Here is a 23,483-nt window from a genome sequence, read left to right on the forward strand (position 1 = left end):
GTTTCCATTTCTGATACCCAATGCCGGTAGCGTGTTACACTCGACGACGAATACCCGTAACATTTTCTGCATCGGCAAAATAACGCGATTTCGGCAATGGCCAAGCAACGCGTTACTCGGGAGTTAATCGTGATTTCTTCAACCGAGAAAAGGGTCCAAATAGGATTGACGACGGCCACTTTGAAGTCGGGGTGACAAGCGCTGAGATGATTAGAATTGTCGAGACGGTTGTAAGCGCGGAATATATCATTAACAACGTTCCGTCAGTGAAGAAGCGTACGGACGGACCGCATAAATACCTCCGGCGGTTAACCATCTGGTTAATTACACTGTGACTGATGACTTTTTACTAATGATTCTCACGGCGCGAAGTCGGTGGTGGCGGCAGCAGCAGCGGCAGCAACGATGATCCCCACGATTCCTTCACACTTTGACGTATGGGAATTTAATGAAGCTTTCTGTACGGTTCGGTTACTTTTTCTCCGTTTCACAAGCTTCTCGGGAATTCTATACACCAGCTGAAACCACTGCGAGGAGCTTGGGAATTGCTTGAATTCCTCGACGCAACGAAATTCATCATCGCTGGGAAGCCGCGCGTTGATCCTTGGCTTGAAATTATTTCGGAAGACGGGCGTTTCGAAGGGTTCATGCAAGAGGAGAATACCAACTCCGAAAATTCCTCCGACGAGGAGACTTTGAGCTGTTAATTTCTCGCCTCGATCAAAGGTGTGCAAGCTTCGTCTTCGTTACGTTCGCATGGGAGTTTCATAAAAACGCGAAAAGCTTGTGTAAACGTTTCATTGGGTATACTAAAAGCGGGTTAATGAGAAGGCAATTAAACGGGTCAAAGTACCATAATACCTACACTTACCTCGAGAGCCAGCGCTTCGTTCCGAAGGCGCGAAGTATACTCAAGGGAGTTTTATTCCAGTCGACTAGTCTCTTTTGCAGCAAGATCACGTAATAGTCCAACGTTGGCTCCGGCATAATGATAGATAACGAGATGCGATAGACGTAAAAGTGCAGCGTCGCGCCTCGTGAAACTCGGATCGGCTGAATATTATGTCAGACTTAAAACCCTTCAGCCATTAATCGTGTCTGTTAGATTAAAGGGCGATTTTTTCACCGGTTAAAATTATTCAGAGATCACCGAGAGATCGGTCAGGAATTACGGTTGCAATAAATTTAGTCAATCTCGTAAGGGATTAGCTGCAAAATAACTAGAGTAGGTATATTAAGAACGTAATTTTTGCAACGTCAAAATGTTTGATGCTTGGAACCGGCAAGAGAGTCACTCTCAAAATATATTAGGGCTCGTATTATTACATAGTGAGGTGAAAGTATCCCGCGAAGAGGGCTTAACTTGCTTCAGGATCCTTAATATTTCCTCATGGACGTGCCCTTATTGTTTTTTTTTCCACGTAGCGTCGCCTCTAAATTACCGCATTACTGAATGATGAAAAGTACCTTATTAAACGGGCGCCTCGAAGCGTTACAGGTATTTGATAGAAACGAAGCTCTGATCGATTTCGGTATTCATTTCGTTTCCACTTTTCAAACAAAGTCATGGAGGAAAGATTCTTGAGCAGAGGAGAAACTTGACGAATTTATTTATGCACACAAATTGGTATTTCGCACTTTGATATTCTTTATTACTTTGGCATTTTATTTACATGTACATGTATAATTAGGTATGTGTTGTGTACCATGTACGATTGCATCGCTTGAGCAAAATAGTATTTATAATACAATATATTTTTCAAAAATAAAATTACGCATATACTGTTTTACACTTGTGAGTCGTATTATTAATATATATTTGTTAGTGAGTACGTAGTTGAGGCATTTTTTTTTTTTTTTTTTATTTTTTGTTATTTTTAATAGAAATATAACCAATCGTCGCCTCGTATTGTAGCTGCAAATTGGTTCTCAGGCACTTAATTGAGATTTTTATGGCGTTAATTCGACGAGTTTCGCTACGTCGTTAAAAGGCAATTGACGGGGCTTAGAAAATTAAACGAGAATCTAGAGTACGGTCCACGTGTCGTTTTGAACGTGCCAAACGTTATCAAGTCTTTGTATCACGTTTAATTTAATTAATAGAAAATCTACGAGACTCTGAATTCCCGTAAGTTCGACGGTAACGATAACACGTATTTTGAATAATTCGAAAGTTGAATGTCCCTTCGGATCGTGACTTGAATGTCACAAATATACACACGCGAACAATTATGGCAACGTTGCAGACGTCGGATCAAAGTTTGTTTTCAATCTCTTGAAAAGTTTACCGTTTCTATTCGTAAGCCCCATTATACGTATAACGTCCACGATTTTCGTTTCGTCAATTTGCTTTGATCAATCTATCGTCGAAGCCGTCGCGTATAGTCCGTTCTGATTATTTTTACAACGATTTTCTTATGTGCCGGTGCCAGTATTCGGTATTTAAATATTTTCGTCAAGCTCGATTGTTGAACGTTTAAATTACACAGTCGTACAACAGTCGGGTATCTTTGGTCCGGTTATATGCAATAGTGGATATAAACATATACCTAAACATTTACACCGTTTGCTTACACATGTATACGATTAATCAGGTTCTGCGATTATTACTCGACTATTCGCAGCCTGATTTAGAGACTTTGGTTAGATTAAACTAGCCGGTTGGGATTTTATTGCTGCCTATATATATATTTTTTTTTATGAACGCGGCAATTCATGCAGGAATACGCGAGTCTCATTCGATTTGAAACTCTGCTTAACCGGGGACTATCGCACTTGATTAAATTTCAAACTTGGTTAATCAGTTGCAGCAATAAACTCGAAATTGATGAAAAAATATTTCTCTAACAATTATTATACTCGAGCAATTTTATGAATGAAATCTGAATTTCAAACAGTTGGCGGATCGGGTTCTACGCCTCCGAAACACACGCTCGCTCTTTCTCTCTCTCTCTTTCTCTCTCCCATTCTCTCCCGCTCTTACACTCGGGTTAACAAAAGATCTAACTTCTAATTATGAATCGGGTGATGATTTTCGATCGGTGAAGACGGCGCACCGCTGATGCTCTGCACGATCATGCTCAGGCAGTCGAGACTGCTGCCGGCATTTTGGGTTGGGGTATTTTCCGTCTGTTCGTATCCTGTAACATAAAAAGAGGAAAATTACGAACTTCGCCGGACTTACCGAGTAAACAATGCACGAGGCTTACGTAAATTATGCATGCAATGCAGAAGACCGAACGCTGCGTGGGCGAGGGTAAAACTTTCCACTTTTATTAACCGTCGCCAGGGACGACGAGCAGAATTTTTAAATTTAGAAGCGCGTCGCTCTGTCGCTAAAGAGTAAATAAAAAAAAAAAAATAGTAACAATAATGTATGCAAAGACGCCGCGAAAGCTGTTTAAAAAATTCAGAGAACTCGGAAATTAAGAATACTCAAAAGCTTCACGATTATACCTACTGGTGAGAAATAAAAAGAAAAAGATGTCCAAGTCCTTCGGGGCGATATAGCAAAGCTTTTTTGCTCACGTTAAGAAATATATAAAATATATGTACGTATGCGATGATGAAATAGTGTCGTTTCTTCTTTCACAATTTGTATAACATGTGTGGCTGTATTTTCGCTCCGTTAAATCCAGCCCCAATAATATGAATATGAACTCGGGATGTATTCGTTGGATTGAAAATTGCGTTGCGTTGGTTATACGGGAGGTTGATTCGCGGAAATATTTTTTCATCGTAATCGTAACGCTCCGCTGAACATCGCACACAGCACGCCGTTAAATCGCTTGAAAATAAATTCCGGAAAAAAGAAACTTAACTTCAATCTCACCGGCGCTCGGTCTTTGAGATCAACGAAACACACTTTCCTGTCCAATTGAGCCGTCATTCGATCCTCGATGCGAAGATTTTGATTCCGCATTAAATCGATGAAACTCGAAGAAGCGTTTAATCTCGCAAATTGATCCGTCTTGGAGAATCGAAACTCGTTATCGCGAACGCAATTTCGTTAGCTCGGATCTGACGAGGTCAGGGTTGAAACTGATTAATTCTATTAGCTCTCCGTGGCTTGTCGCGCCGACCCTTCTGACACCCTGAAGAAAAGGGACGAGGCCATTACGAGATAGTTAGAAAATCTTCCGCGGTCTGATCGAGCCAAGATTAGGAAGAAACCGATGAATAAAGGAAAATCGCTAGATTCGAGGATAATTATATACGCACTGAGAAGAATTTCATTTGTTACAGTAACTGGAAAAGTTCAGTAGAACAGTTATCGTTGAAAAAACTGTTTGAATATTGTTGGAATTGCGAAAAACGCTATCGTCGGTCCTTTTTTGGCAATTGCAACGCAAAATCAGTTTCTGAGGTTTACTCTACTTTTTTAGTTAAACAAGGCTTTGACGTCAATTTATCGTTGCACAAGCGTTAAATTTTCGCAACAGTTGCGAGAAAATATACTAACAGTAATCGTAATGAGAAAGAATAGTAACGGATACTAGACTTTTCGGTAACAGCTAGAAAACTAATTTTCATTTTCTACCTAGAACTATATTTTTCGACTGTGGTAAAAAATGAAAATAGTTAAGGACCGAGCGGTAACCGGAACTAAAAATTTCTCTCAGCGCAGAAAACACTTTTTTCAGTGACTGCAGTTACAGCGATTGTGGCGACGTAATTATTTATCACTACATACATTGAAGTTACGTCAACGAATGTTTTTCAAACTCGACAAATTAGCATCTAAATCCCTTTAGAATTTTCGCTAGAACAACAGTGCTGTGATCTACGTACAATTACCATCGTGTGTGTAGATCGTGCTTTTCGCACATGAGGAAAACGGCGGAATCTCGTATTTTCAGGGAATTTGATCGTACATTGCTTTGATTGGTTTTTAAAGTTCCTGAATTGCAAATGAGTCGGAGAAGGTGGTTCGAACCGTATCGAACTGTAAAAAGTTTTCGGGTCCCAGAAATCGAAAAATACCGATGATTGTATAAGGTTAACTTCGTTTGGCTTTTCTCAAAATTTTTACCGACTTTGAAAAACGTTAGAAGCGCTTTAACAGCGTGTATCAGAAAAAATGACTGTATGAAATGGTTCCAAGTCGCTGCAACGGAGAAAAGGAAATGTTTTTTTCTCTTCCTGAATCGGCCGGCTGGATTTTCTTTTGACGGTGTTTTTTGAGTTCCCGGTTTCTCGTCACGCCGGTTCGATACGAAATCCCTTATGAATTTTTCCAGACGTTCTCGAAGGCCGGGATTGAGTCGGCCGAAGGGCGTCGAGGGTCGGGGATGACAGACGGACGACAAGGGTGTGGGCCAATTTGCATAGCCCAGCCTCGTTCTCGTTTGCATTGATCCCCTTACGTAATGGGAAACATTGCTTTTGTGTTATGCATACGGGACGGGGAAATTTACTTACTCGTATCTCTTCGCGACCTGTCGACGTTTTCCGACCAGAAACCAGAAGCTGACGCGGCTCGAACTGCGTTTTTCAATTCTGATATCATTATAACTTCACGGAGTTCGCACCCTGGATGTTCGCAAACCAGAATACCTGGTATCAACGCCTGGGCGCTGAGCTAACATTGCACAAACTATAAACTTCCGCGTGTGTAACGAACGCTTCAGAAAAATTAACTCCAGTTTCGACTTGATTCAGGAATAATGAATCAAAACTCCAGATAACGCTCTGCGTACAGTAGAGTTAATTTTCTTTCGCCGCTTGATCGCGGATTCTTTCTCTTCATCAGCTGAACGCGCACGGGAAGGGTTGTAAAAATTGCCGTAACACGCTAGGCCAATTAGCCGGCCTGCAACGGAATTCCTCCGTGCGCTGAGTAAAAACTAATTTTCGAACCACACGCGCGAAGGGAATGAAAAAAACAAAACGACTGATTAAATTCAACAACTTGCAAAATTGGCGAGACACGAGCAAGTCCGAATATATACCTACTTTGCTAACAAAATTACCCCGCGCGAGCCGTTCTACGGAGGATCCGGGATGGGGGTTTGGAAATAAAAGCTCGGCCCAGAGAGTGAATTTAGCTGGTGGTTTTCATTCGAAGCGTGAGGCGCGGGATAGTTGCTCGTGTAAATAGGTGGCGGAACAAAAAGCTGGGTTGCGGTGGAATACAAAAGTGGAAAGAATCGCGCAGGCGCAAAAGGAATGCCGGGAATTAATACCTGCGGCGGGAAATCGCGCTTGTCCAGTCCGAAACGCGATAAGCTGCCAAGAATAACGATCTTCGCGCTTTGAGGATTTGCGCCACGCTTTGCCAGGCCTCGTTTCTCCCTGGCAAGAAGATCGCGGTATCCTTGGCGTCGGAAAAACGTTGGACAAAAAATGAGCCTGGAATGCTGAGAAAGTTCAAAACCCTTTCCCTTCCTCGCGCCGCCGTCCTTTTACCAACGATGTCTCAAGAGATTAGGGTTACTTTTCGACCTCGCCGATAAATTCGTCTCGATTGCTTCTCATCCCTTTGGCTCGGCTGCTGCAGCTTTCTGTAATACGCCGCCTTGTTTTTGCTCTCGTGGGCTCGTGAGTTTCGGCTTTTTGGATATAACGCAGAACTTTCTAGGGCCTTCTTTATTATTTGAAAACTTTCAAGGTATTGAATTTACACGCGTGGCTGCTGATCTGTTCGAATCTGTTCTTCAAGATCTGAATGTTTCATACGATGAGGCACTGTCGAGCATTTTTCCAGATTGAGAATTCGAAAACTGATTAATTATAAAATATCAAATTTGAGAAATTTCTTGATTTGAGTTGCGAAAAGAGTTGAGAGGAAAACGTGGGAAGAACAACCGACGCTAAATTCCGCTACGGATCGTTTCACGGTCGTAAAAGTTATCCAATTGTCCGAGAGTTTCGGTCAGGCAACAATTTTAAAACCGGAAACGGAGGTAGATTAAAAAGATATTGTATATATGTTATGATAATTTTTTAAACCCACAATTCAAGCCAAATCCATCAAGTAATTAGCTGGGAATTTATCAGGTTGAATATGTTAAACTGAATTAAATTGAACACAAAACACGAAAAACCAAGAAAAATATATATTTTTGTTCTAATAAAATTCGGCGGTGGATTCGAACTTCGGCGCAGAATCAAAACGCCTGTTTTTAGACTCACTTGTACTTAATTCCGGATCTATACGTACTCGTATATATTAATTTTCGGAGCTTGTGTGACACAAAATTTTCTCTCACGCCAAACAAAATGACAGCTACAGAGTGAGTGCGATCTATAATTTTACTTCCAAGTGAATTTTCTAACAACCAAGAATACAGCCCGCAAAAAATCCAAAAAAAAAAAACGGTCATAGTTGGCTTTTGACGTGAAAACGAGGTGTGACTTTTCAGCGAGTCGATTATCATCGGGGGCTTGATTTCGAAGGTGGACGACTGACGAGGGAGATAGATCGAGTAATTGATACCAACTGCAGGGTGTTGCTCGGTGCGTTTTCTATTAGCGGTGTTAAAGAGCGACGACACGCACCGTCAACTTGGCCTTTGAGAGCGTTTAGGCCGCACGCGGCGTCTCCGTAGCCTTTCTCGCTCGGTTCTGGGCGGGTGTTGATAGCGTTTAACGTTGATCGATCGTTGTGCACCGAAGAAACGTGGCGGAAGCTGACCTACCTCCACAACCGAACCCGGGGAGAGACTCGCGGGACAGGATAAAGATATACCTACACGGATCTCCGAGTGCCTAATAATATTGAACGAAGAGAAATGTGCCAACAGATGCCAGCCTTTACGGAGCTGGGAGGCAGGTGGGTTCGGCCTATAATGCAGCCGACGTTGAACACGTGGGATGAAAATGTTCCAGCGGCGAGCTTGCTACTTTTTGACTGATGGCTGCCGCGTAATTATACCTGAGCAACGAAACGTCTCAACTCCGTGATCATTTGCTATTTTGGTAACTGGCGTTGCGTTCCTCGCGTCGTCGTTTCAGATGTCAAAACTACCCTTAGTCAGCCCGCGGTCCGAGTCTCGATACGGTTCCAGTGGCTACTTTTCTACTTTTGGCACTTTTGGAAATGAAAGGGATAATGGAAAGGCTTCTTTTTCTACGACGTTGGAAATTCTGGCCATTGAAATTATACACTGAGAGAAATTTTCAGTTCCGGTTACCGCTCAGTCCTTAACTATTTTCATTTTTTACCACAATCGACAAATATAGTTCCAGGTAGAAAATAAAAATTAGTTTTCTAGCTGTTACCGGAAAGTCTGGTATCCGTAACTATTCTTTCTCATTACGATCACTGTTACTATATTTTCTCGCAACTGTTGCGAAAATTTAACGCTTGTGTAACGATAAATTGATGTCAAAGCCTTGTTTAACTAAAAAAGTAGAGTAAACCGAACAAACTGATTTTGCGTTGCAATTACCAAAAAAGGATCGAAAATAGCGCAAAATGTTTACGTGTATCTCGTTTTTCGTAATTCCAACAATATTCAAACAGTTTTTTTAACGATAATGTTTTACTGAATTTTTCTAGTTACCGTATCAAATGAAATTTTTCTCAGTGTACCATCTACTAAATTCCAAGCTCACAACAAATTGTTGCGAGGAAAATTTTCACTGGTTTATTTGTGCCTAGATGATCTCTTCGCCGAACAGTTACTAATTAGTAATATTGAACCAGCGATTCATCGTTAACAGTGATAGTTGACTGACTGACCTAGGTTCCGTAATAATTGTTGATCCTGGTGACAACCAGGAACAAATATCGTTGAACGTAAAAATCGGTGTACCTATCAAGCATCGAGTTAACGATACATAAAAATATGAAACTAGCTACTCGATACGCGCAGTGATGAGAAAGAGAAAAAATTTCACTATAACGTGAAAACTTTTACGACTTGTGATCCGTGAGGGGTTTCGGTTTTTTACAATAGCATGAATAAGTTTTATAGCGGTTGCAGCGGATCACCGCGATGCCGGACGTCGAGCTTTCGTGTCGTTGAACTTATTCGAGAGTTTTTCAATTCGAGGGTCGACGACGATATTTGTTGAGCCAATGAAATCTCTCAACCCTCGATGCTGACGATATATCGGGAAAAATTGAAAATATACGACGCTGTTGTTTCTGAGTATACGTATGTCATGTATTTTCCTATTTCGATCGCTTTTCTTTCACTGAGAGAAAAATCTTGAAGTCGCGAATCCGAATTGCTTTAATCGACGAGTTGTTTCACCATCAGTGATGACAATGGTTGGCTTCCGTTGAATCGAAGAATAATGGCCGGTCGAACTAACACGAATAATACAAATGCTGAGACTTTTTTTCGGTCCTCTCTGTCTCCAGAGCAACGCGCAAAGTTTGGGAGAATTCCTTAACGCGCAGGATGAGCATGCGGCTCGTTTTGGGTGACGTGGGTGTCTGTCGGAACGAAGAAACTGAGCGTAGCGTGTAGTTTTTGGGTTCCTATAATAGAGACGTCGAGCCCCAATTGAGCCGGGATCAGCTCGGTTCATCTCTGAGCTGAGCGTGTTTAAAAAAGTTCGCATTAGCACAGTGAATTTACGATTACATTCGCTACCGTGAGATAGAGACGGTGTGTCACCGGGTGTATAAATAGTGAATACACGCATATCTCAGTCTGTTTATACTCATATCTCTAGGGTGGAAATAAAAACCATTGAGAACACTCGGCACGCGATAAAGTCACGGTGAAATCCATTAAAAATAAGAAGGACAATAATAAATAAGCTTCAATGGTTTCGGGAGATAAACTAGACGCGGGGTGGAGAGGAGGAGGATATAATACTTATTTATTCGCTTATTGCGAGAGGCGAAGGTGTTTCCGAAATATACGACAGATATTCCCTTCTCGGTTAACCTACATTTCCTAAAATTCTTTTTCCATACATCAGTTATTTCAGCTTTCGGATATTCCAGGACAAAATCATGCGTTATTTTCGACTCGGGAAGGGCAGTCCAACGTCTAATCGTGATTGATGTTACATCTCACCTCTAGGATCGTCATCGGTACCTCTAATTCATCTGTTTCGGATCGGGAAGCGAGTTTTTGACTTTTCATCTGGAAAATTTTATACCCATCATTGAAAAATTACTTAGTATTCCGATCCACGGTGACTCGATTGCTCGATAAACATCTGCCGCTCTGCGTACCGTTTCTCCTATTCCATATGACCAAACATTCGAACAAGAGCTAATAAAATGCAAATGAAAATTATTCGCTCTCGACTCTCCGTGGAAAGCAAATAAGAAGGATGGTAAAAAATAAAAGATAGAAGTAAATTCAGAGGAAATGAAAACTGGGCAGAGGAATCCTATGCAATCTGAAATTTCCCTCAACCTCGTATCCGCGAAAGATATGATAAATTGGAAACAAGACGACGTATCGTTCCGAGCTTAGATCCACCCAGCCGATACAAGTGGTATTTTGAGGCGAAAAGTTTCTAGGACGGTAAAAAAGTGCCAACTTCATTGTGAGTATCGCGAGAAACGTGGACGAGGAAAGGCGGCAGGCCGTGTTACAAGGTGAAAAAGAACTTTTCAACACTTTCGTGGCTGAGCTCCGGTCCGAAATCTGTGTCCCATCGGAGGTCTAAAAATTCTTTGCGAAGGTTGTTGACCTTATCTCATATTCTCATCACTCGCTCGCTCCGCAGCTCGGCTACCTTAACTCATCCCCCTAAAACGTAGACTCATTGATCCCGCAGCGTCGATACGGATATTCCGACCAGGATTTAATAAAGACAAAAAACGTACACAGGGATGGATTTTTTTGGAGCTTGCAGAAAGGAGCCGGGAAAATAAGACCAGAATAAGACAGCGACCAACGAGAAGAAGGAAAGTTAACAGAGCCAGCTCTTTGATGTGCGTATTGTACTACTTTGAATTGAGATTCGAATACCGTCTTGAAAAGGAATCGAAGGATATTAGCCACGCGATCAAGGACGTGGCCCTTTCCCAGGGTCACCCGTAACGGGAAGCTCGTTAGCCCTATTTTGCAGAAAGCTTCCGTCTGAGCTGTGCAAGCCTAGAACTATCATCATTTCTGTCGCCCGAGCTTTGAAGAGGCGAAAGCTACTTACAGAGAGCCTTCACCTTGACTCAAAGGAATCTCGTAATGAAGCATTTCGAGGAGAACAGTTGCGAGGGGTGGGCCCGGTTCTTTGATGCGAAACGACGCGATGTCGGGACCTCCGAGAATTTGGGGAACCCACCGCGCCCTACCTCCTTTATGCCAATGCACCCTGTCGTCCCTGCCAAATCCGTAACGGGTTCGAGTCGAGCTGCGCAACGGTAATCAAATATCAATTTCACCCCCTCGACAACCGTGTGCGATACCCCGGAACGGAAACCGGTACGGTACGAATTCCGGCTCCACTAGCCGCGGTTACAGTTTCAACACCATTTCCATCCTCATTAGCAGGACGGTACTTCATCACATCGATATTTGCGCGCGGTGCGTGAACTTTGGGAGTGGAGAACCTTTCATGGAACTCCATGTCCCTCCACTCCGACCATGGTCATCCTTTTTCGCCTTCTTTCAATAAGACTGCATCTTAAACGAGCCTTGGCTCGAATGGTCGAAGGTTATTATCGCTTTTTGAGTGGCGTAATAACCGGGAGGGTAAGTTAACGGCGCGGTTGAAGAGGTCGTCTGATGTCTCCGGGACTCCGGAGGTTGCATCAGGATTCGTGCACCGCGCTACAGCTTTTTTGGTCGGTGGTCCCTTTGCGACGTTCCGGTTGTATCTGAGTGTTGATCTAGTCTAGGAAGTGGCTTGACGACGTAGCTTACAGGAAACGATGTTCATTAATATCAGAACGACCTCCTCCTTTGTGGCTCTATATACATGTACGGCGGTTGGAACTCGACCCCGTTGCAGTGTCGGTGTCTGGCTGAAAACCGTGAACTACGAACTTGGGCTAAGAAAAACTTACAAATATTCGCAGTAAAGTTTTAACACGAATCAGAGCGGAGCTAATTGCAGAATTATACCGAGAAGAGAATGCTGTCTCGTTAGCTGGGTGAAAAAATGTCGCAAAAATGCGACGCGCCCTCTCCAAACGCGGAAAGGTGAGCTGTGAAAATTGCGACGAGTCAAACGAAGATATAACACCGCGGGGACTGCGTTCGAAATATCAAAACGAATGGCTCGGCACAGAGTCGAGTCTTGTTTCGCACCTGTCGCGGAGTTCGGGAGGGACAAAAAGATGACGGAAACAGTGCAGCAATGCAAGTCTGAATGAAATTCATGCGGTACACAAGGCTCGTCAGAAATAGCCAGTCGGCTTTTGGGATGAGGCAATGTAGAATGTATATTTGAAAACGGAAGTCTATCTTTAAATATAGGGTGTGCCGGCACACTTCGATTCACAACACTTGCTTGAATTATGACATGTTTTACCTACGCGCATTATGAATCATACAAGATGCGTTCGGCGGGATATCGCGTTGCGAGACGAAGGCGCGATAACTCATTCTCACATTAAACGCCTATTTCACGCCGTAATTCGAACACCCGTTATAACGCGGGCGATGTCGTCCCTTCGCTCTGGGCATGTCAGATTTATGCACGATCGAGAAAAAAAAAAACAAAAAAAATCGAGGCTTAAAGTAGCCAGAAAAGAAACTCGTATCGTAGCTGTGCTTGAAAATATCGCGACGTGAATTGATTCAGCCTTTTTAACGCACGTCGTGGGGAAAAAGTTTATACACGGGAGGAAAGATCGGCGAACCTTTGACTCTTCCTCAATTAGACGCGACTGTGTAATATGCTAAACTCGAGAAAGCTGGGAAAATCGAACTCTGACTCTCCTCGCCGAGGTCCGCTTATATTGAATCTTTGGTATTCCTGGCGTGAAATCAAATATTGAAGAGGCAACCCGAGAGATAAGAAGCCGGGTAGAAAATCCCGGAGTCGTAGAAGTGAACCTGCTGATTTGTTTGATTAAAAAATCAGAGCCCTGGAATGAAATCATTGGCGTCTAATTACCATTCTCGGATCTCCAAACACGCGTAAAAAGAAAATCCGATCCCGATCCTCCCGGCTATACGGACACCTCGTGCACATGTGCGTGTACCAACTCACTTCGTGATGCGGCAGGATTTATTTACCCGCACCTTTCCGCGTGTGGAAACCGATAGTCGTTAAGCCCAAGCCTTCGAGCGGCTCTTAAATACTGGACAAACTAACAAACCGATTTCCCGAGTGTATAAACTCCGTTTAGCCCGGTTAATTGCAGAGTTCTATTTTTCGATGTTCCTCGCGGTGTTTTTCCTAGACTGTATCAATCAGCCGATTACCGGTTCTGACGATGGGAGAGAAAAGAAAAAAAAAAAAAAACGAAAAAAAAAAAGAAAAAATAAAAATAAAAAAAAATAAGGAAAGAAGGGGGATGGCGTCGAGAGACGTTCGAATAAATTTCCGCCACTTTTTGAGGAAAACTTTGGATATAATGGTACGAAAATAGACCGTCGACGGGGTTCGGGGCAGTTAAGGATACGGAGTAGGTACATCTCGTGGCGTCGGTGGAGCTAAACGATTTACAATTTCCACTCGGAAAAAATATCGCCTCATTGTTTGCTTAGGGCGTCTATACAAACTAACCGTCGCCCGGGCCATGGGGTGCGCTACAAACAATCCTCTCCACCCCCGCTCCTCCCCCATCCGCCGGTAGCTCCGCCGTTTTATAGCTCGCCGTTCCCCGTGTGACCACAGCCGTAACTTTTCTCAACCAAGTCTTCTGTATTCGTGATCCTCTCACGGGTTAGGATGTGTGTTTTACCTAATATTGTGCTGCTTTAGGGATGTGTCGGGTATACAGTCTGAATGAAAAGTTTCCAAACCGAAGGGAGGGAGAATTATAAAACAAAGATTGCTTAACAAAGTCAACCTCGTTGGACTTTATGGATTTTTTTTCTTTTTTTTTTTTTTCTATTATCAATCTATCAATTCTAATTAAGAAATCCCGATCGTTGAGAATTTTGAAAATAATTTTATCGTCAATTCTATCATAAAATTTTAATAAACGTATAGCTGATTCAATTGAGTACCGACACACAAACGAAATTCAAGCCAATTGGATTCGTGAAAATTGGACGAACGAATCTTGGTATCGAAAAATCATTGCAACAATTTTATTTTACCAAAATTATTTGTGTCACGTGAAGTTGCGCTAGACGGGTGCAAGCTTCGGTTGCTAAAGGCCTAAGCTCACCGCGATTAGGCGAGCTCAACCTGGTGCTGGAGAGCGTATTAAAAGGAATCGAGTGAACGATGATCCAGACACGGCATGCATATAGGTGTAACATATCGAGCGGAAACGTTTTCGTCGAGGATAATTTCATTCCTTGATCGCGAACAGCTCCTAAAGAATGTAGGTAGCATAGTTACGGGTATGTATAACGGTGGTAAGAGAAAAAAAAAAAAAAAAAGGAAAAACTAGACGAGGAGGATCAGTGAATGTAAAAACAAACGACCAATCGACGGCTAATTAATCCCGGCGCCACGATATAATGACGCGGCTGAGAGATTTCCGAGTCTCAATGTTTACACGAAATCAAAAAATCGGTGATTTTAATTGAAAGATAGTAAACACGGGTTATGGACACTCGCTCGGCAGCAGCGCGACTCGATCCGGTGACTTTTGATTATTTTTTCAAACCTATATATTGATTGATTGCCCGGGTTCCTGCATCCGGGGGTGGTGGCGAACGGGAGAGGGGGGGGGGGGGGACACGGAGGAAATAAAAATTAACGATAAAATCGAGCCTCTCGACTCTCGGTTGGAATTGTACAACGCGATGTCGTCGATCGGAAGCCTCGGGAGATTGATTTATGGAACTGTATAAGGTGCGTCGGCTGCTCACGTGATCATCGAGTCGGGGCGTCGCGACGTCAATTATTCCACATCGCAGCTCCCGCGAATTTCGATAAAAGACATCCTGGCTCTGTAATCGCTGGATAATGGAGCCGCCGCTCCCCCTGGGTTAAGTCAGTCGCTCTCTAGTCTCTACTCCTTCGGAGGAGAAGGAGGACTCGCAGACAATTCGGATTAAGTCTTACGCGGAGCGGAGCAGCCGGCAGGCAATTACACCCTGCGAGAACAGCCCGCGGAACCCGGACCACTCAGGATTTCTCCGTTCCTTCGGGATCAGTCTTCGGCTCCTGCAGCAATGCCTTATATTATACGCGCACCGAGGACCACGAGATGGGATCCTCCGCTTCGCTGTGTACATAATTAGCGCACCCGAGCTCCACCGCCGAACGTACAGATAATCTCGACAAATTTATGCACGGCGCTATCTATGCGCGCTTATACAGGCCCGCCTGCTAACCAACAAAGACAGCCAAACTTCTCGGTCATCATTTTGCAGCATTCACGGAGTCTCTGGGGTTGATTGCTGAATGGCGGGGTTTGCCGTTGGACGAATTTGACGAATTACCAAGTACGATACTGCGCGACACGTCGCAATAAAAAGAATCTCAATTATCGAGATAGTTATCCAGTAACAAGGAAATATGGTAGGTAGAAGCGCGTTCTTGTAAGTGGAAAACAATTGAGGTCCGTTCAGAAGCCTCGGTTAGAATTTTTTCCAACAATTGTTTTGTAAATTCCGATTTTCGGAATCTGTTGAGCGTGCGTAAAGTGATACATTTCCGACCAGCGCGGTGTGACGACTTTGGCGCATGCGCGCTTTCGAGTAGCTCAATTTTCCGCCTAACCCCATTTTTCACACGCTGTCAGTGGCACCTTCGTTGCTCTTCAAATCAAATTTCAGGATCTTTGTAAATGGTGCCGGTAGGCTGTAAAAATCAAGGATCATATTTTCGTAGGAAAGAATCACGGGCTGTGTAGCATTTATCGACAACTGCTATTGTAGAGACTCGTAATCGAACGAAAACGAGTTTCACGAAGCGTTAGTTCGATCCGTCGAAGCAAACTCATATTTACGGTCGCTCTGCTGAGTGCGTTGCACGTTGACGGTTGCTCTTAATAAAGTAACAGAGAGCAGAAAGTACCACGCTTGGATAGTACGAGAATAGACGAATAAAAAATCCAGTCAAACATAAAGTACACGAGCAAACAATAACTATAAAATATCCTGCTTTGAAATAATTCAACGATTTAACTTTCTAACTAACCATTAATCCGCCATTTTCCCAAACTCGCAATGTAGTTAAACGTTAGTTGGTAAGCTTGTAAATTCCCTGGATCTCATGGTTATAGTGCTCTACACTAAAAAGCAGGTTATTTTTATATAATTTTATCGAATGCTTACGATTTAGCCGAACGCAAAAGTCAATTCTACTGATTATAAAGTATGATCATCAGAAATGCCTGAAATCAATCGTTTCTCGTGCGGAAATTCAATATTTATTTTCGAATCTTCATGATTTTTCCTCGTCGTCCCTCTTTCAAGATATGCGTCAGCACAATGTTCCGAGATGCATATTATTGGGGAGCCAATTCATTTCACTTGACATTTCGCTCGTCATAATAATTTCCCTGTGTAACGATCAGTAAGACATCTAATGGTCACTGTGATTATCCAAGTGAGATAATATTGATAAGAAATTGTTTAAATTTTCCTATTCCAAACCAAATCAAGAATGGGAGAACAATCCCAGGTAGCGAGCGTCTCGTGAGGCAGGAGGCAGGAGCAATAGATAGACTAGGTGACCAAGTCACATGGTTTCCTGTAAAATAAATTGCCCAATCATGTGACTCGATATTCGCATTAAAGTCTGCCTTCTCGATACCGCGTTGAAGTAGGAAGTGTGTAAATACTGCTTTGTGCCAGTCGTTAAGCGAAGGGCACGTTGAGCGGACGCAATTTGTGCATAAAATAGTAATCACGTAAATTGGTGAGTTCGAACATATTTATCTAAAATCTAAATATACTTCAATTTATTCGATAAATACTTGAATGTCTTGCTGTCAAATTAATTGTCAATTTTCCTATTCCCTTAATTTTTATCCGGGATACTCTCATGCTTTCCTAATAGAAAAAATATCGCAACATGAACAGATCGTTTAATATTGATGGCAAAATTCAACTTGCGAAAAGTTTGTGAAAAATAATCCATAGTCTTCAAAATAGTAAAATTAAGTTAACGAGTTCCAGAGGGAGTCAAAATTAAAAAAAATCTTCCGGTATGATTTGATGTAGAAGCCTTATTCTGCGAATCGAAATTTCAATTTGAGAAAAATAAAATAAAATGAGATGTGACCCCACGATAAACTCGTTGGCATAATTTCGTCTACATAATACTTTGTAAATGGAATAATATATTAAAGACGATTTTTTTTCTTTTTTTTTCTTGACCTTGGTGAATCGTTGAATAATATTATTCCTGGATATGAAGGTAGAGACATCAAAACACTTTTTTTTTCTTATTGTGTTAACGTTTCAGCCCTGATGGGGACTCAGAACAATTTTATTTAAATCACAGCTGTTCCTTCTGATAAAGTTGCAGAAATGCTATCGGTCTTCAACCAATTCCATCCGAGATTACAATTCACCTCTGAAATAGAGTTTAATCATCGAATCAGCTTTTTGGATGTTCTGATCATTAATGATAACCAGCTCATCAAAACAGATTGGTTCCATAAGGCTACCTGGTCACAAAGGTATTTAAATTTTCATTCTCATGATGAAAAATTAATGATGCATCTGTTGCACAAGTCGATCAAAAAAACTTTATTTCCATCCCATACGTTGCGGGTTTGTTTGAATCACTCAACAGAATATTCTTTAAGTATAAAATCCAATTTGTGGGTAAAGGTGCACATGATCTATCCTCTATGTTTGATTCTGGTAAGGACCCCTTACCCCCGGGTACGCGTTCTGGTGTAGTCTACAAAATTCCCTGCAACCAATGCAACATTCCCTACATAGGTCAAACAAGTAGGCAACTACACACCAGGATAACCGAACATAAACGCAATATCCATGAACACGAGGATAATTATACTGCACTGACGAGGCATGCCATCGATTTCGACCATTCATTCAATTATTCTCAAGCCAGAATTATTGACGTTGAACCATTGTATTACAATAGGTTATTGTTAGAAATGTGCAATATTGTTGCACATCCCAATTCCGTCAATCGAAGACAAGATATTGAACATCTGAGTATTATTTACACCTCTGTGATACACCCAACGCGAATATCCATTACCGACTGAGCTTGCTCTCGATTTCACCTTTTTAACAAATTCTGGTTTCCATTTAACCCGTTCACTCTGTGTTTGCTCTGATAATGATCGATATCGATCTCCCCCCACTACACACTGGACGTTTCACATGTTCAAAAGTGCTCCAGACTCAAACCTAAAACGTTCGCTGTGTGTTTTTATTAAATGAACAATAATGATGAATGTTTGGGAGTTACGTATCGCGATCGCAGTGTTTTTTTGTTTTTTTGTTCTTATTCTATTATTCTAACGCGTTCACTACATACTAGTGGTTCCTTTTCTTCGTGAATTGAAAGTGTCAGTCCACACCAGGTAATTCCTCTCATTTATATTTGCATGAACATCCCTGCTTATTATCTAAACCATTCATGTTTAATTTTGTTATAACGTACATTATTTTATTATTTCTGTTCGTGACAGATGTTTTAAATAAAATTGTTCCGAGGAGGGCCCCCATCAGGGCTGAAACGTTAACACGGAATAATATATTGCCGTGATATCAGAATTGTTCATTGTTACAATGAAATAATATTGACCCATAATTGTTGTGTATCAACACAACTTTATTAATATAATTAGGAACTATAATTGGTTTGATACTCAATCTTCAATCTACACATTTTTTTACGGTTGGGATTTCCATGTTGAATCGATCTATCTAATAAGCAACTATTTCGAACTCTGAAAAATTGTACAAGTAAGCCAACGCAGAATATCAGCATCATTACTACAAGGATTCAAATTCATAAACTGCTACGAATAATAATACTGTAACCTTGTAACCAAACTTAATATACTCAACTTGCGAGTGTATAATTAGGTGTTTTCTAAACTTCTACTCAACGATTAATCGCAAAATAAATACCCTCACTCCACTAAAGGGTCGTCTGGGACAATACAGATGATTGTTGATCTCTGGCCCAATGACCTGTAGCGGTTCATAATACGGTAATCCTAGAATCTTATTTCTAATCCAACTCTCTTCTGCCGTTGTAAACGTAACCGATACTTCCGTTTTTTCTTTCTAATTTCTCAACTCATCGCGTTTGTCAACAAAAGTTGTACCATCCTCTCGTTGTACGGTTGGCAGAACTCACCGAGAACTGAAAGTGTCACTTGGTTTTGAATCCGAATTATAAGACGGCGTAACGATACGAGTCGTTTGCTAAATCGTAACAAATAAAAAGAGCAAGGAAAATTGGCGGTTTCGGTACTTTCATCAAAGTAACTTATCGTTAACCACTCAAAAACTCTTTAGATCAGACGTGGTGTGCCTGAGAGGCTAATTTTCGAAAATCTGTTCTAAACTGTGTTACGCCAAACATAAAAATTGGTTACCTTCGTAGGGATGTGTTTGGAGGAAATATGTAGAGAAATCTTTGAAGAAAACAAAACAAACACATGCTTATTATTTGCGACAAAGCCAAAAGCAATTAAGTGAACAAATTCTGAACGAACGAACTGAAACGTGATCGCTGTGCCTGGAAAGTCAGCCGCGCCCGACGGACGATTATTTAATATCACAGCGCTCTTTGTTTCATGCGTGTTAATTGTCCAATGCGTAATTGTGGACTTCTCATCGGTGATTATTTATGTACATTATGATGTTTTCAGGTTAACTGCGTAATCATGAAGATTTTTCTCGTCTTTTTGGTGGGTGTGGTCGCCGTTAGCAGAGCAAGTATAACCATTGGCCTTGTTAGTGAAGAGTGGGGCAAGTTTAAGGTGACGTATACGAAAGTTAATGTGATCTATCACTTTGCGATTTGCGTATATATATATATATATATATATATATATATATATATATACATATATATATATATAGAGTAAATGAGCCAGTAGTCCGCCATTTTTTTTTTTTTGTTTTTTACCTATCATTAGAATTTAGCGTAAACTGCTGTGAGCATAAAATTCTTCGATTGACAAAAATTTCTCATTTATTCCAAATTTTTCACCATTTTTTAGCAGTTTTCGTAACCACCTATGTTTTAAGATAACTACTTATAGTTGTTTCGTAGTTTATACTTATACTTTCGCGATTGAATTACGTTTTTAATAATTGAATAAGTAATCGATTTATGTGATTAAATAACTGTGACCAACCACTGGGCCTATTTTGGAAAGTGGAGGACCAATAGCAAACTAATTTGAAACAATGCGAGACGACTTGTTGAGAGAAAAAACAGAACTTTCGACACGTCGCTGTACCAATATTTAGTAGTCCTTTGTATGTTAAATGATCTGCCTTGTTTCAAGTTATATCATCGGTACTTTACAAAGTTAACAAAGCTTCGTTTCAAAAAAAAAAATTGATCAATTATCTTGTCTTCACTTGTAATTGTATAACCAATATCTGATAGGCTAGATAGGAATATAAACAATTTTGTGCGCTGCACCAACAATAAGAGAAACAATGAATATGAAGCTTATCCCTGTAGTATACCTTTCATTATCTATCTTCACTGTATTCTTGTTGTTAGTTAAGAATGTTACACAGCCGCCAACTTATAACATCTGTAATATTTTTGTACAGCTGATGAATAAGAAACATTATGTGGACGATATGGAGGAAAATTTCAGAATGCACGTATTTATCCACAATAAACTTAAAATTATGAGACACAATTCCCTGTATGAACACGGCGTTGTTTCGTACAAATTGGGACTTAACAAGTACAGTGACATGGTTAGTGCTCTTCTGAGACATCTTTTTACATCATTTGTACATCGATTTTCTCTGCGGATTCGGTTATTTGTATACATCAAAATGTACATAAATTTATAAAATAGTATTACTTTTATTATTTCACCACTAATTTCAGTTGTTATTTCTTTACAATACGTAAGGCATGACTGTACTTTTACAGCTTATTCATGAATTCGCTGAAACGATGAATGGCTTCAACAAGGTTAGCGACGTACTAAGGCAAGTAATCATGGATGAGCTAATCAATACCACTTTTGTCCAACCTATGTATGCTGAATACCTCTTCAAATCTGTGGACTGGAGAGAGATGGGAGGTGTAACTCCTGTGATGGATCAGAAACACTGTGGTTCAGACTGGGCGTTCGCTGCAGTGAGTTCCTTTTTTGTAATCACACATTGAAACCATACCAGATGGGTAAAAGAAATATGATATAGCGATTAGGAAAGGGTTAAAATACGAAAAGCAATTGAGCCGGTAAAGAATTATAATTAAATATTTCATTTTTAATTAATAGCTCGACTATTACGTCAAATATTTTTTCACCATTATTAATGCTTAATATTCAATAGTACCTGCATGCAGGTTATTCCTAATTTTGTGAAATACCAAGCAACAATTTTAAATAATACCGTCTTAATGAAAATGAAAAAGAAAAATTTTTAAATTTAAGGCATTAACAATTTTTGAAATGGGAAAGTTGTCCACAGTTATTGCAGTAAACATTGTATCAAATCTAATCATGCAGACTGGTGCCGTGGAAGGTCAAACCTTCAGGAAAACGAAAGAGCTAGTGCCTTTGAGTAAGCAAAATTTGATCGATTGTGCTGGCAAGTATGATAGCGATGGATGCGAGGGTGGCACGATGACCGAAGCCTTCGAGTACATTATACGGAACAATGGGATTGACACTGAGGAGAGCTACCCGTATGAGGGAAAAACAAATTCGTGCCGGTAATTAGAATGACGATAATTGATGTGATTCAAGTTCTCAAGCTTTAAACGTATGCGTGCTGCTGTAAGTTTGTACTACCATGTTTTCATTTCGAGATGAGTCTTTTTTTCTCTTAATTTCTCGAACTGATTCGGGTGAGTAAAACACCCGATGCCTCCGATGACGATTGTTAGCATGAATCAAGGAAAATTTGATAAACCTGCACCAATTTTACAACGTAAAATAATTTCAATATTACAAAGAACGTCGCAACTCTCGTTCACTCTCGATTTTGAGCGATATTTATTTTATTGCAAACAAAAATTATACCGTGCTTTTCTGTCATACGGATGTAATATGCGTACGTAAGATCGACCTGCGCATGAAAAATGTCCGTAACGAGATTTTTTCGGGGAACTAATATTAATTTACAAGTGCACTTTTCTATCACAGTTACCAACCTCGTAAGATTGGAGCTACCAGTTTTGGCTACACGTATATTAATCGGGGAGATGAGATAACTTTACAGGAGGTTATTGCTGTCGACGGCCCAGTTGCTGTTGCCGTTGATGCTTCCCATGCAAGCTTCCAGTTTTACTCTGAAGGTAATTGGTTGTTCATAATTTTATAAAAGAAAATTAACTCGAATTAATGGAAATTGGTACTGGTGAATATTTTTTAAAATAAAGAGTCAGTTGAATATCTCACGGTCATCACTGATGCCAAGTCGCGGTTTAGCTCACATCAGCTTCGAATTTCGATTCAACTCAGTGTCGAAACATTTTTATTCCTTCAGGTATTTATTACGAACCCGATTGTTCCGATCTTGACCCGGACCACGCAGTCTTGGCCGTCGGTTACGGAACTGATATAAACGGCACGGATTACTGGATCCTCAAGAATAGTTGGGGTACTGATTGGGGCGATCACGGGTACATGAAGTTGGCCCGAAACAAGAACAACCATTGCGGAATCGCTTCCTACGCAATCTACCCTCTTGTTTAATCGCAAACCGGAGGACTGAGGTGATGTTATTCATGAATATCTGGAAAAATAAATTGGGGATGTAGGCATGAAAGGGGAAATACTGTGAATTGTTTCGAGTGTTTCCAGTTCAACACTGTCATGTGAACATGTATTACATTGCTACTGGAAAAGTGATCAATTGCTACATCGCGTTACAGTTGTAGTCAGCCACTCAATGCACTCTGCGTGGCAGTGTAATACATGTTGACTCGATTTATTTTCTGGAATTAGTCAACGGATAACACAAATTTCATATGACGTTCTGGCTAATATCTCAAGGTTTCTATCTTTTTTTTAATATGAAGCGATAGACTTCATATTTTATATACTCGTAATTTTTAAATATTTTCAATGTATAAGTATTAAGTAATAACCCTAGAAATAATCAAATATTATTTGTAATAAATATTCCAGTCCACGGACGGATTTTATCAATACGACATTATAAACTAATGACAGATTTGTAATATTTCATATTTTAAATATTAATTAATATGGGGAACTTTTAAATAAATTTTGGTAGATTTGATTTTTGTTACTCATTCATTATACATATATCACATTAATAACGTGAAATCTTTAAAAGTAAAATTTTTATCATTCACCACATTATCTAATACCG

General features: G+C 40.7%; 2 protein-coding genes across 6 annotated transcripts in view; one reads left to right on the forward strand and one right to left on the reverse strand.

Annotated features, from left to right (window-relative positions):
- Positions 1-1,803: 1,803 nt before the first annotated feature.
- Positions 1,804-23,483, reverse strand: part of LOC124303266 (transcription factor SUM-1) — a 62,408-nt gene continuing 40,728 nt past the window's right edge. Inside the window, exon 5 of one of the 4 annotated variants that reach the window (XM_046760287.1) lies at positions 1,804-3,140. In XM_046760287.1, coding sequence (XP_046616243.1) covers positions 3,010-3,140 — 131 coding nt within the window. In that variant the 3' untranslated portion in view covers positions 1,804-3,009. Of the gene's footprint in view, positions 3,141-19,177; positions 19,297-23,483 lie in introns of those variants that run through there. The other 3 variants (XR_006907876.1, XR_006907874.1, XR_006907875.1) reach the window with 3 other exon arrangements.
- On the forward strand, positions 16,742-23,378 carry LOC124303265 (cathepsin L-like). 2 transcript variants are annotated; one of them, XM_046760286.1, is made up of 7 exons: positions 16,742-16,857; positions 19,808-19,918; positions 20,730-20,882; positions 21,064-21,273; positions 21,650-21,855; positions 22,289-22,440; positions 22,632-23,378. In XM_046760286.1, exons 2-7 carry the CDS (start codon positions 19,823-19,825, stop codon positions 22,838-22,840), a joined length of 1,026 nt encoding a protein of 341 aa, XP_046616242.1. In that variant the 5' UTR covers positions 16,742-16,857; positions 19,808-19,822; the 3' UTR covers positions 22,841-23,378. The 2 variants fall into 2 exon arrangements, with proteins under 2 accessions (XP_046616242.1, XP_046616241.1); XM_046760285.1 differs by lacking the exon at positions 16,742-16,857 and adding an exon at positions 19,270-19,403.

Source organism: Neodiprion virginianus, chromosome 4 (assembly GCF_021901495.1).
Source record: "Neodiprion virginianus isolate iyNeoVirg1 chromosome 4, iyNeoVirg1.1, whole genome shotgun sequence".
Taxonomy (NCBI): Eukaryota; Metazoa; Arthropoda; class Insecta; order Hymenoptera; family Diprionidae; genus Neodiprion; species Neodiprion virginianus.

What these genes read in the sequence shown, in the direction of transcription:
- LOC124303265 (XM_046760286.1), top strand. Translation starts at nt 19,823, where the DNA reads ATGAAGATTTTTCTCGTCTTTTTGGTGGGTGTGGTCGCCGTTAGCAGA. An exon ending in AAGAGTGGGGCAAGTTTAAG is followed by an intron (nt 19,919 to 20,729) that starts GTGACGTATACG and finishes ATTTTTGTACAG; the next exon opens with CTGATGAATAAGAAACATTA. An exon ending in TTAACAAGTACAGTGACATG is followed by an intron (nt 20,883 to 21,063) that starts GTTAGTGCTCTT and finishes GTACTTTTACAG; the next exon opens with CTTATTCATGAATTCGCTGA.